General features: G+C 43.3%; 1 protein-coding gene across 4 annotated transcripts in view; it reads right to left on the reverse strand.

Annotated features, from left to right (window-relative positions):
• The window catches only part of agrn (agrin), a 361,141-nt gene that overhangs the window by 147,250 nt on the left and 199,185 nt on the right, over positions 1-14,706 (reverse strand). For all 4 annotated transcript variants that reach the window (XM_051661300.1, XM_051661303.1, XM_051661302.1 and 1 more), the window contains one exon: positions 13,265-13,480. In XM_051661300.1, the coding sequence (XP_051517260.1) occupies positions 13,265-13,480 (216 nt within the window). The remainder of the gene's footprint in view (positions 1-13,264; positions 13,481-14,706) is intronic.

Below are 14,706 nucleotides of genomic sequence, written 5' to 3' on the forward strand. Positions count from 1 at the left end.
TAATGAGTGTTAAACTGTACAAGTGACTGTTGTCCCAGGCAACTGATTTCCTACACAGAATTTCCTACAACATTTCCATTTATTTATATGTTATTTTATTTATTTATTTGGTAAGTAGAAGTTTAGTATGCATGATAATGTACAGTCAGCTGGTCATTATCACAAAATAAACCCATCTGCTTCACATCAGGGTCCTGGTCCTGTTAGGGTTTATTTCACAACCAGCTGACTGCACACTATCCCTTAGTTAATTAGAATACATTTTGCTACACTATCAATACTACATTAGACTGCAGCAGGGGTAAAAATAAATAAATAAATAAATAAAACAATAAAACATGCACTTTTCAGGCCAGTCAAATGCATGAATACATGAATAAGTTGTAAAAAGCATCTCCCATCTGGTATTAATGGTGAGAGTGTGGAAAATGTTCCTTTTTAATGCGCCTGTCCAAATGTAATCTGCCTTATCTCGCTTCAACACTGCATACGCCCTTTCAGAAGTGAGCAGGATGAGGCAGAGAGAGAGAGAGAGAGAGAGAGAACAAGAGAAAAAGATTTGTATATTGTATCCTCACTTTCCAGTGGATGAGCAGAGGAATGAATCATGATGACACTGATCATATTCAAATTGACGTTTGAATGTTTTTGTGTATGGTTATGTAGTATACTTTTATGGAAGCATTACTATAGGATAAGAGGCATGTGATATGCCAGATAGGGGTCTGCTACTTGACCTGAGCTCGATGGGACCTGAGAAACTGTCTGTTTCTCTCTGGTTCCAGTCAATTTTTCATGTTTAACTTCAGAGTTTGCATTGGGTTTGCACTTAATTATAAAAATAAATTATCATCATACATATTTTATAGTTTATTATCAACGTAATTAATCAAGTGTGCACACATAATCCTTCATCTTCGAGTCAGAGCTGTGAGAATCCGTGCGTCTGGGTCTACTCACTTGGAAAAGAAATTAAAAGGGAGCAAGTGAGTTCTGGTTTGGGTTGGCTTTTGAGATTTCCAATTGGATCGGGTCAGGTCACAGCATCTCGTATACAAGCCGGGTTCAAGTATCAACTTCAAGACCCCATGAAATCAGAATGGGACTTTAGTAGATTTCAGTCCATGTCTATAAGATTTAAAGCCATTAATATGCTAGTGTACTCTGAAAAGTTGACAAAATTAATCCAACCTTCCAGATATACGCATTTAACATTTTTACCCCCTAACCATAACCTATTTACTCACCCTCATGATGTTTCAAACCCATTTGACTTTCTTCCACTCAATACCAAAGGAGATGTCTGGAAGAATTTTAGGCACTGACATTCTCAGTAACCATTACATTTTATTGCATCTTTTTTCCTTACAAGTGAATGGTGACTGAGGCTGTCTAACATCTCCTTACGTGCTCCAAGGAAGAAAGAATGTTATACAGATATGAAACAACATGAGGCTGAGTAAATGATGACATAATTTTCATTTTTGGGTGAACAATCCCTTTCTTTAAAAGATTACAGCATGAAAAAACAGCTGGACGAGGTTTGGAGAAAAAGGATCATCACTATGATGGATGGTGTGAGATCACAGCGTATTTGTTTCTAGAATGCATTTCAAGAACTGCATTACTGAAGGAGAGTGTGGATCCACTCATCATGCTATAATCAGTGTGTACTGGTGGACAGGTCCAGACATCATAGAAGACTTAACCCAAGCTAAATTTAGTCTGAGAGCAAAGAACCATAGGGCTCTTTCTGCAGATGGAGTGAGCAAGCCGAGGAGGCACTGATGAGTGTGAATTGAGTCTCCTGTCACAGAGACAGGTGAATGTGTTGTGGCAAAGTCTCCACGCACAAGCACGGACGCCAATGTTGAGGTGGAATGAAGTGAGTGAAAAACTCATTTGCAAGAGGCAGGGCTGGATATGTGCCATTGACGGTGGCTGTGGAGCACAGTGGCCGTGGAGATGTCACCGTGACCCTGACTGTGCCTGAATAACGAGATGTCATGGGGAACAATCAGCCAAACAGAAAGTTAGCTTTCACCCCACATCTATAATATGGAACATGGGGTGTGCATTCACTTTTGCCTATACCTGTAACAAACACTTGATATGCATGATTTTTTTAATGTTAAAATACTTTCTCTTGTCCCAGTTTAATGTGCATACACAACTATAAGTAAAGGCCAAAGTAAACTTCGGTTTTCCACAGTATTTCACACAGTATATCTGTGTGCAGCGTAGTATTCCTAGACACGCAGAGAGTCCGTGCTGGTGCGGATTGTTAGCACATGTGACCGGTGTTAAAATAGTACCACAAAGCAGTCTTTCTGTGCATGTGTCAAATGCATACATTTACATTTAGTCATTAAGCAGACACTTTTATCCAAAGCAAATTACAAATGAAAGGCTAAGCGCTCAACCGTGCACGAGATGGAATGCCATGCGGGAAAGTATAGCCATAAGGCATTTGAAAACACTGTGGTGCTTTCAAAACATTGCTCTGTTTGTTTGTGTGATGCAAAATTTCAGCTTCTGTCTCAAGCAATGGTGAGTTTGGGGCAGGACTACTGGTTTACTCAAACAATGAAAAACGGGGGGAGGTAAGAGTGATAGGTAAACCTATTAGGAAACAATTGTTAATGATGCGTGCAAAGGCAAGCATCACTATTACTTTTGCTAAAATTTAGAGTTTGAAATTTAAACAAATGTAACTTGTTGACATGAATGATAACTCCAATTGTGTGACTTATTGAGGTGCTATTACTTTTCTAAGACACTGGACTTACTGTAGAAATTTCGGCTAGCAATAAATAATATATTTCGACAGTAACCAATCTCCTAGCAAGCACCCAAAACACCCTAGCAACCACATAGTAATGTACTAAACACCACCCAGGACACCCTAGTAACCGAATATCAATGCCATGGCAACCACCCAGCATTGGATGAAAATGTGAAAATCGAATTAATTTCATTTGGTGCCAAAAGTGCTACAGAAATTACTACTCATACTAATGCAGCCTTTCATTAATGCTCACCTGTATCTAGATCTAACCATTATTAATCAAGCATCTCTTTGAAAACATTCTTCCCTTATCTTCAGAGATGGATCGCTATTATGATGTGTTCAAGCAGTATATGCCTGTGCTACTTAGCCTCGGGGTAAACTCTGAGAGTTGCTTTAATATTGACTGAAATGTATTTTCAGAGAGATCATAACTCATATGTCTCTCATGGCTGCAGCAACTGGAATGTGCTTGGATGAATGTCAGCTTTGACATTAAAACAGCACTGTAAAAAACACAGATGTAATGCCTCAAGATGTGAGAACTGCTTGATGAGGAGGGTGAGAAGGCGCATACGTGTCCGACTGTATCAACACCTGGAGTTACAGCAGGTATCCGAGAGAAATGAGGCATACTTCCCAGTGAAGGAACACAGTTTCAGCCGTCAATAACGGGACAAACAGATTGATTCTTGCATTAAGCAGCTTCCCATGATACCCTCAGGTTTAGGCTTTAGCAGCCCCACTCATCTGTAGAGCACAATAACCTTATTTTAGCAACAGAATCTGACGGTTTCAGCCTCAATAGCATACATAAAGCATTAACCCTTGTTGAGTGTATGTGTATTTCATGAACAGATCTTAAAGATGTGCAAAACTACTAGAACAACTAGTCAACTAATCAATTTAATCAACTGATCGCGATCAGTCTTGTTTCTTAGGCGGCATTAACATAAGACATGGTCTTGCATTTTAAAACAGCTAGCTGAAGGCCACATCTACAATAACCATTTTAATTCACTAATGTCATTTTTTCCTAAGTTTGCGGTAATGGAGAACGTTTTCAAAATGCTCCGTTCCCTATCTGTCACTCACTCGATGTTGTGTCGATGTAGTGACACTAGGGGTCGCCCTTGGGAGCCCCAAATCAAAAGGCCAGTGGGAATTGGCGAGTGGAATTTGCATGCCACTCCCCCGGACATACGGGTATAAAAGGAACTGGCTCGCAACCACTCATTCATATTTTTTCTTCGGAGCCGAGAGGTTGTGTTCAGCGAGCTGAATCCTCTGCCGTTCCATTCACCTCTAAAATACTGTTGGAGTTTATGGCGCATTACAGCGGCTTCTCCCCCTTGTGCACCGGTGGAGTGCAGAGAACGCCCCTGGGTGCTTCGACAGTCTAAAAGAGTATATATTCTTGCAATAAAATAGTATATTTTCCCTTTCCCAGCTGTGGCACAACACACTCGCCCAGACAGTTCCCTCCTATCCCATCACTGACCGGTCTTATGGTAGGTACCCGGAGCCAGGTAAGTGCTTCGAAGTCCCCAGTCAGCACGGCCACGAGTTCGGGGTCCGAGCCCCCTCAACGTGGCGGCTCCGCCCCGCCGTGAGGCCCCACCCGCTGGTAGGTCCGACGTGATTGTCTCCTTGGTCCCCCTCACCCGGAGCTTGGGGGCGTGGCTTGCGCTCCCCAACTCGTCGCGATGGCTGACTGGGACCGTCCGACTCGGCTATGCAATTCAGTTTGCCAGGCATCCGCCCAGGTTCAGCGGCATCCGTTTTACCTCAAATACAGGGCAAGAACACCGCTGCCCTGCCTGTGGAGATCACGTCCCTTCTGCGGAAGGACGCAGTAGAGCCTGTCCATCCAGGCAAGATGAAGAAGGGTTTCTACAGCCCCTACTTCATCGTACTAAGGAAAGGTGGTGGGTTGCGGCCAATCCCGGACCTGCGAGTTCTGAACTGGGCCTTGCACAGACTCCCGTCCAAGATGCTGACGCGGAAACGCATTTTAGTGAGCTCCAGAAGCAGGACTGATTCGCGGCGGTATACCTGAAGGACGGGTACTTCAACGTCTCGGTTTCTCCTCGGCACAGGCCCTTTTATCAGTTCGCCTTTGAGGGCCTCCCCTTCAGTCGGTCCCTGTCGCCTTGCGTCTTCATGGAAGTCGCAGAGGCGTCTGCATCCTCAACTGTCTCGACGACTGGCTGGCTCTAATTCACTCTCGAGACTTGTTGTGTGTGCACAGGGACCTGGCGCTCAGGCACTTCAGCCGGTTGGGGCTTCAGATCAACTGGGGAAAGAGCAGCTCTCCCCAGTACAGAGCATCTCTTTTCTCGGGTTGGAGTTAGGCTCAGTCTCTATGATTGCGTGCCTCATGAGTGAGCGCATGCAGTCAGTGCTGAACTGCCTGAAGTTGTTCAGGTGGAGCATGGCAGTCCCACTGAAGCATTTTCAGAGGCTACTGGGGCATATGGCATCCTCAACGGCAGTCACGCCGCTCGGGTCGATGCATATGAGACCACTTCAGCACTGGCATCAGACTCGAGTCGAGAGATGGGCATGGTGCCGCGGCACACATCGCGTGGTCATCACACCGATCTGCTGCTACCTGTTCAGCCCTTGGACGGGCCTTGCAATCCTGCAGGCAGGAGTCCCCTTAGTGCAAGTACCCCAGGAGCATCGTGGTTACGACAGACACCTCCGAGCGTGGCTGGGGCGCCGTGTGCAATGGGCATGCAGCCACGGGCTCCTGGACAGGGCCGCGACTGCATTGGCATTTCAACTGCCTCGAGTTGCTGGCAGTGTTGCTCACCCTGTGGAGGTTTTGGCCGTTGATCCAGGGCAAGCACACATTGGTCCGGATGGACAACATGGCGATGGTAGCGTACAGTAGCCGCCAAGTCGCATGTCGCCCGCCGCCGCCTCATTTGTAGTCAGCAGCGACTCAAGTCGTTGCGAGCCACTCGCATCCCGTGCGACCTCGACAGCCCGGCAGACGCACTGTCATGACAGGTCACGCTCAGGGGAGAGTGGAGACTCCACCCCCAGGTGGTCCAGCTGGTTTGGAGTCGATTTGGTCAAGCGCAGGTAAGCCTGTTCGCTTCCCTGGAATCCTCCCACTGCACAGATGCGCTGGCACATAGCTGGCCCCATGGGCCGCACTAGTATGCATTCTCCCCAGCCTACTGGCCCACCAAGACTTGGGTCTTGGACCTCACACTCCTCAAGACAGCCCCTCCCTGGCGAATTCCTCTGCGGAGGGTTCTCCTCTCTCAGGGACGGGGCACCATCTGGCACCTGTGACCAGACCTCTGGAATGTTCATGTCTGTCCCTTGGATGGGATGCAGAAGACCTAAGTGGCCTACCACCCATGGTAGTAGACACGATCACTCAGGCTAGGGCTCCCTCTACGAGGCACCTGCATGCCTTGCAGTGGCGTCTGTTCGCTAAGTGGTGTTCTTCCTGACGCAAAGACCCCCAGAGATGCGCATTCGGGTCGGTGCTTTCCTTCCTGCAGGAGAGGCTGGTGTGGCGGCTGTCCCCCCCACCTTGAAGGTGTACATGGCTGCTATGGCGGCGCACCAAAATGCAGATGATGGTAAATATTTAGGGAAGCCCGACCTGATAATCAGGTTCCTTAGAGGCGCGAGGAGGTTGAATCCTCCCAGACCGCGCCTCATTCCCTCATGGGATCTCTCCGTGGTCCTGCGGGGAGCCCCGTTTGAGCCCTGGAGTCAATTGAGCTCCTGACTAAGCTCACGTCCATCAAGAGGGTAGGGGTCCTGCAGGCGTTCTCTGTCAGCGACACGTGCCTGGAGTTCGGTCCTGAATACTCTCAAGTGGTCCTGATGCCCCGACCGAGCTATATGCCCAAGGTTCCCACGACCCCATTTAGGGATCAGGTGGTGAACCTGCAAGCGAAGCTGCCCCAGGAGGAGGCAGCCTTTTCGTTACTATGTCCGGTGCATGCTTTGCGCATCTACTTGGATTGCACGCAGAGCTTTAGAGGCTCTGAGCAGCTCTTTGTCTGCTTTGGAGGACAGTGGAATGGGAGCGCTGCCTCCAAACAGAGGATCGCCCACTGGGTCGTTGACACCATCGCTTTGGCATACCGCGCCCAGGACGTGCCAGGAGTGGGGCGGCCTCCTGGGACCCATGTGTTGTCAGGTACGAACAGGTAAGTTAGCGGGACAACTGGCCGGGTGTACCGCTTGCGTATAGCACCGTTCCCCTCCTGGAGGGGGAGACGTGCGCTTGTTACCCCCCAGCCGTGTTCACGAGGTCGTGGACCTTGGATGTCCTTCCTCCTTAGACCTGTGGCAAGCGAGTTCATGGAGAAACTCGATGCCGGCCCAGTATGTGTGCTATTAGGCCTTGTACTGGGGTAGGTGCTCCACATGCACTGGTTGCCTGTTTGTAACCCTGTGTGATGTATCTTCCGAGAGATGGTTTCCCTGTTGGTAAACCCACGTCTTCCTTGGGCAGAGTTTCCCTCTGCCACAGGTTGCCGTGTTTGTAGAGCTCCGTCCCCTCTGGGTAGGACCCACCATGGGGACTCCTCCACATGTGACACTGCCGACAAGACTCGGTAAGACCATGTGACATATTTCCACACAATTGCCTCCCCTTCAGGCAGGATGTGATCTCTGCAGTGTCTTCCCCTTGGGAATGGACACCCCACGATGTGGACTTTATGGCCCCCAGCTGAACGATTTCCATTCTTTTTTGGGGAGAAAAAAGTAGAGAAGAGGCCACAGCTGGGGCGGCCTGTCCCCATTTTGGGCAGTCGACTTGTTGAGGTGCAGGGGACCGTATGATGCTCGTAGGAGCGTTGGGGGAGGTAACGTGATGGCCAGGTGCGCTGGCTACGAGGCACGCAATGGTTTGGCCGTCTCGCATTGCCAGTCCGCGTAACACAATTCAGCTAGTTGTGGCGTTTTGTATAGGGACCCCTAGTGTCACTACATCGACACAACTTCGAGTGAGTGACAGATAGGGAATGTCCTGGTTACTTTCGTAACCTCTGTTCCCTGATGGAGGGAACGAGACATTGTGTCCCTGCTGCCACAACTCTGAACTACCTGCTGAAATGGCCAGGACACTGTCTCGGCTCCTCAGTACAAAACTTGAATGAGTGGTTGCGAGCCAGCTCCTTTTATACACGTATGTCCGGGGGAGTGGCATGCAAATTCCACTTGCCAATTCCCATTGGCTTTTTCTCAAAGATCAGAGGTGTTTGTGGCTCCCAAGGATGAAGTATTACAAGTTTCAATTATATTTAACAAAGTACTAGCCAAGACAGAGTTTAGAGTTTAGAGTTGTTGTTTTTTTTATTTATTTTTTTTATGTGTATTGTCATGTAAACAAAAAGTTGTGTGTTTAGCCGTTTTTTGAAGACAGAGATGGAGTCTGCTTCATGGATGGAGTTGGGAAGGTCATTAAAACATCGAGGCACAGTGAAGCCGAAAGACCGGGAAAGTGATTTGGTGCCTCTTTGTGTTGGTATCATAAGGCGCCGCTCATTTGCAGACCTCAGCATTCTGGTGGAAATGTAGCTCTGCAGAAATGATTTTAAGAAAGCTGGAGCAGACCCCAGTGACTGTTCTGTATGCCATCATCTAAGCCTTGAATATGATACATGCAGTAACTTGCAGCCAGTGTAAAAATACAAGGAGGGGTGTAACATGCGCTCTTTTGTGTTCGTTGAAGACCAGACTTGCTGCTGCATTCTGGATCATTTGCAGAGGCCTAACTGTGCATGCAGGAAGGCCAGCTAAAAGAGCATTACAGTAATCCAGTCTAGATATGACAGGAGATTGAATAAGGAGTTGTGTGGCATGATCAGAGAGGAAGGGTCTTATCTTTCTGATTTTGTAGAATGCAAATCTACATGATCAGTAGGGCTGAAATGATTAGTCGACGTTATCGACAACGTCGACAATAAAAAATTGTTGACACATTTTTTTGTTGTTGAATAGTCGTTTGATCTTAACGTAACATAAGATCACATGAAACTCTAATGATTGCACACAAGTGCAGCACTGCAGCTCGCGCCTGACTGAGGAGAGGAAGACAACACATCTCACAGTCCAGACGCACTCTAAACTTTCCAAACAGCTTCAGGTGATGTAGATCGCAAAGTATGAGGGAATTATAATGCAAAAATACAAAATAAGTAAATACAGAAGCACTCTTGTTTTGGAATAAGCAGAGCCGGAGCTGACGCTCAGCTTAAGCAAAACTTGCGTGTCGAGCATCTTTGTGAGTTAAAGGATTGAAGCGAACAAAAAGGTGAGAGAGGGTAGTCTTCACCCCATTACCCACTGCAAAAAAAATACATTTTTTATTTGTTATGTTTTGGCTTGTTTTCCAATATAAATATGTAAAACTCCTTTAAAACAACATACATTTACTTTAGCAGCTATACTGCAGAAGAATTTTTTTTTTTTTTATCTGAGAATGTTGAATATAATAGATATTTGTTGAATAAAATATCTAAAAATCCTTTAAAAAAAGATGCATTCACCTGAGAAGCAGCATATAAGATGTTTAGACTTGCTTTTAGAGAACAGATCTTGAATATAAGTGTATTTTGTCTTTAATGCACTCGCAGAAGTATAACCAAGTGAAAAAATACACTTATATACAAATTACACTTATATTTAAGATAAATTCTCTTAAAGCAAGTCTAACTATCTTATATGTTACTTCTCAAGTAAATATATCTTGTTTTAAGGATTTTTAGACAGTTTTAAATGGAAAAAAAGACAAATACACTTGATAACAATAGGATTTTTTTTGTAGTGAAATTTTTACTGAATTAAACATAATAAAAAGTATTTTTCCCTTTAATTCAGTGAATGTCATTTAGAGGTATTTTTAAAAAATGATTTTGTCCTCTTTATTGTTAGCAAGCACGTTTAATACAACCTTTTAAGTCAGGCACAAGCTGAATAGTCGGTTTAGAGCTAATGATTAATCGTTGCAATAATCGCCCGAATAGTCGAATAATCGTTCTAATAATCGTTAGATTAGTCGATTATCATAATAATCGTTAGTTGCAGCCCTAATGATCAGGCTGTTTTTGAGATGTGGCTGGTGAAATTGAGTTTGTAATATATAGAGTATATATGGATATGTATATAAAGAAAAAAATCTATATTAACTAGTCGACACCATTAATAGACAACTAGTCCACCACCATTGTGACCCTTCCCTAACAGATTTATATCTACTCCGTGCTGTGGGTATTCATAAGTAGATTTCATCAGCCAAGTCAGGCTGCAGATGAAGAGAAGTAAATGTATAAAAACCCCAAAAGAGAGAGTGAGTAAAGAGAGTGCTCCCGGCAATCACAGTAATTTCAGACGTGCTCTGCACACATATGATCAATTCTGCCATTGATCAATCGCCCTGGCCTAATGTTCCACTGCACTGCTGCCAATCCAGTTCTGAGTTCCACTACACTGCCAGCCTGAAATAAGCTCCACACATACTTTACTTCTCTCTCTGATTGACTGAGTCATACAAACAGCTGGAGTCACACAAATACACAAACACTGTTTACCCACCGGAGTTCAATATTATCAGAGCCCCCATGCTCCCCTGCTCATCTTTTGAATAGTACACTGGTCTCCTTCTCTCTTTCTGTCTCTCCTCTTACCCCATGCCAGTGAAGCAGAACCCGGCCAGAGCCAACAGCTCTTTTCATCCCACCATTCCTGGGGTCCCTAAATTTTTTTTGAACCCCCATGACCTAAATTATTCAGCACTCACAAGTACCCTATGAGATTTTTAAGTTATATTCATAAATTAACACACACATATACTGTATATATATATATATATAGTACACACACACACATAATTACACATGCATTTAAATGGATTTACATTCCAAAGAGCATCTTGTGAGCTTCATGGGTAGCAAGGTCATAAATATGCTGAGTGACCTAGAAATATTGCAGATTCTTAAATATTTTATAACTTTATCATATCATAACTCTTCAATGTGGACTCAGAATTTTGAACAGCACTGTATATATTCTTTTTTAAGGACAGAAAACAAAATAATATGTCTAAGAATTTATGAATTGACTGTATTTAAAAACACCAGACAAAGTTAGATTTAATAGTGCTCTTTAGACATTTCATTTAAACAAAAAACACATATTATATTTCTCAAATTGAATTGAATTTAAACTTAAATTTGCCAATAAGGACTTTCTTCATCATTTACTGGTAACTGTGAGCCCGGATTTATTCTATGTGTATGTGTATCTTCTGTAAAGCTGCTTTGAAATGATGTGTGTTGTGAAAGGCACTATACAAATAAAAATGACTTGACTTGACTTATGTGCACTTCTGAGGCCACATCTGCACGATTATGTTTTCGGTTGAAAATGCATTAATTTAACTTTATTTCATCTCTCATCCACACTGAAACAGAATTTTCAGAAGACATTTTCGAAAATGCTCTCCAGTACCACTTAGTTTGGAAAACGGTGATGTTAGGAAATGGAAAACCAAAACCGATTTTTCAACCGAAAATGTATTAATGTGGACGTGGACCTGCATAATTGAAATCAGACAGTACAGAATGCAGTAGTTTTAATGTCAAATTAGAGAAACTGCGGTTATTGTCACACATTTTGTAGCATTCAATATATATTTAAGTTAGAAAAGTTAACACATTTAATTCGGCTCAGGACTTTCTATCACAATCTCATTAACCCCAGCAGTTCCATTACGAACCCCCTGGTTAGAAAGCCCTGCCCTGTTCGATCCAGAGTCAAACCTATCTCCTCTCCATCAGCCCTTACAGTTCAGCTCCCATCTCAGCCCCTCTTCCCAGGAGAAACACTATCCATCCGTTATCTGTGCCCGCTGATTCCAGTTGAGTGAGAGAGATAAGACCCCCGATAGCCACACTGTCAATTTCATTAGCGCAATAGCGGGGAGGCTACTGCCCATTAAAACCCTGCCGTGCAACCAGTGTGGATTAGTGCCGACCAGAACTTGGACTGCATTAACACACCAGGATAGTGATTTTCAATGCGTTTGTGAATGGAGACTAGAGTTCACTTTTAGGCCGGAGCTTCTCATTCCTCAGGACTGATCATTACCTGTTTGACAGCATGTGAGGTGGCTAATTAGAGCTCTTTGAAGGCTTTGTACAGCGTGTTCCACCAGCTCGCGTAACGCTAACCAGGCCCACGGCCACGGTGCCCACTTAATAACAAGCCTCATTTCACATATTACTTATCATGCATGGAATGAAATAGATTGAAATATAAAAGATGAACAGTGTAGAAAACATTCTCGACTGGCAGCCTCGCCTCCAAATCTCTGACGATCTATCAGCTCCAAGATTCTTGAATATGGAAATAAAAACGCAGGGTAAATATTTTAGGCATGCATAAAAAAATGTGTGAGCAAATGGAGGGGAGTTTATTTGTGTGAGTTCTTATTATCTCTGAAAACATCCTCACAAATATATTAAAACTGTGTAGTAAACCACAAGTAGTAAATCCAACTTGTGAGCAGGATTTTCAATAGTAAAAACTTTCATAAATGGGCCAAATTGTGTCTTATTTAAAGGAATGTTCCAGGTTCAAGAGAAGTTAAGCTTAATCGACAGCATTTGTAGCATAATGTTGATAAAAAATTATGGTATAATGTTTAGATCTTGCGGCTATACTTTAGAAATAATGTGTATCTTATCGTTTATAAACGATATATCGTTTATAGAAAACAGAATGGGGCTAAGGGCTATATTTGAGAAAATGTAAATATTTTTAGGTCAAATTTGATTCATAGATGTATATAAAACTATTTAAAGCTGCATTACATCCAGAAAATCTGGAGGTCAAAGGTCACAACTGGTTCTTACCATAAGGGTCAAAATTGAATCGTTAAGACAATGGAAGGAACAATTTGTTTTACATTTTTATTTAAATTAATCAATTACATACAAAAATACATTTTCGTTTTTATTTTGTATGTTTTGATGGTCTTGACAAAGTCACAATGTTTGGTTCCAGTACCAAAAACTGTGGGCATTTTATAATGTATTCTTTACCTGTCCCGAGTCAAAAATGACCCTAAGACAATAGGAGGGTTAATAAACAAAGGACGAGTTCGAAATATTTTTTGTGGTAATCAACATTATGCCAAAAAAAATTTGTCGATTGAACTTGATTGCAGTTGTTTTGAACCTGGAACATTCAGCTCCAGTCCAGGAGGGCAACTGTTCTGCAGTTTCCAACCCTAATCAATCAAACCTGACTCAGCTAATCAAGGTCTTAAGGATTACTTGAAAATTACAGGCAGTGCTTTATTCAGATTGGAACTAAATTCTGCGGGATGGTGGCCCTCCAGAACCAGAGCTGAATAGCCCTGGGTCAAGGTTTAGGAAAGATAAGGAACAGACCTTAAATTTAAGTTTGTGTGTGTATAACTGGACTTACCACAGGGGCCTTTGCGCATCACCTTGATGCGTCTCTGTGTGTTGCATTGGGCCTTCTCCAGCTCACACTCATTGGAATAGGTGGAGGAATCTGATCCGCACACTGGCGCCACCACGGTTGTACATACAATCTTCTTACACACACACTCTCCTTTAGAGGGGTCAGTTAGGTCTCTCACACATAATGCCCCAAATCCACACAATTTCCCTCGGCAACCTGCAGAGAGACAGAGAGATCAAGTCTGAGAAAATTTAAGAAATGTATTAACATATGACAAAAACAACATTCAGTAAGACTACAATAATTAAATAAATAAAATACAGCAGAACAAAACAACCCTTGTAAACAGCTCATGCAAAGCAACAATCAGTTGAAAAATCTTTAAGTCCCTATTTGCACCTTGTAGAAACATGTATCTCAAATGCATCCCCTGTAGCCACTTGTCTCTGATTTCATGACTACATACGTCACAATGTCAGTGTGTTACTTACTGCAGTGTTTCCCATTAATTACCTAGACTGTGGCAGCCCACCACAGTTTCACAATGAACCAATATTTTTACACTTCTCATAATAACATATAAGATCTCTGTTTTGCAACATTGGCTAACGACGTTAGCTGTCAGTTTCCTCGCTTATGTCAACTGATATATCTGGCTGCTTGTCGCGAAAAACAATGTATAACGTATGTAATGTTATATCTAGCTAGCTAACATTAGCTAATTATCTAACTCAAACATTATTACCAGCGGCTCTGACAACGTAACTATTTTCAGCATCTGAGAAGCAAGTTGGCTCATCATGTAACGTTAGGCTATTTGTAATGTTAACTAATCAAGTTGAAGTGATGCTACTGTTTTAACTCCATCTCCTTTAACATGCTATGTGGGTGTGACTTTTTTGCTGTGTCATCACCATTCATATCTATACAACCAATGTGTTTATGATTAAATTACTAATAGAGCACAAAAATATTTACAAAAGCACAAAGTTCTCGTAGATCTAGCCTCTTAATTTTGCTCTCAAAGTGCACCAGATTGATGCATTTAACTTTAAAATGTTTAAAATTTTCTTATGGGGGTGCATGACCCCGGACCTAGAGGGTACGAGGTCCACCCACAACAGTCTCACAAAATCCTTTGGGAAACACTGTTTACTGCATGTTGATATAGCACAAAAAGTCACAAATACACCCTTGTTTAAGTGTAACAAATAACACAGGTGAGTAGGTGGTCCTTTACTGTTGTCCGGGACACAGCCGGTGAGAACGGCCCCAAAGACTGCAGTCATATGAGGGCAGAAAAAAAGACCCTTGTAAAACAACTCATGCAAGCCAATGCTCAGTTAAAATCTCTTTCAGTTAACACATGACCTTTGGAGCTCCTGTCTTAGGAGACATACAGGATTACAGTTATTTTCTCATTCAGAATCAATCAAAGCACT

The sequence above is a fragment of the Myxocyprinus asiaticus genome, chromosome 29 (assembly GCF_019703515.2).
Source record: "Myxocyprinus asiaticus isolate MX2 ecotype Aquarium Trade chromosome 29, UBuf_Myxa_2, whole genome shotgun sequence".
Classification (NCBI taxonomy): Eukaryota; Metazoa; Chordata; class Actinopteri; order Cypriniformes; family Catostomidae; genus Myxocyprinus; species Myxocyprinus asiaticus.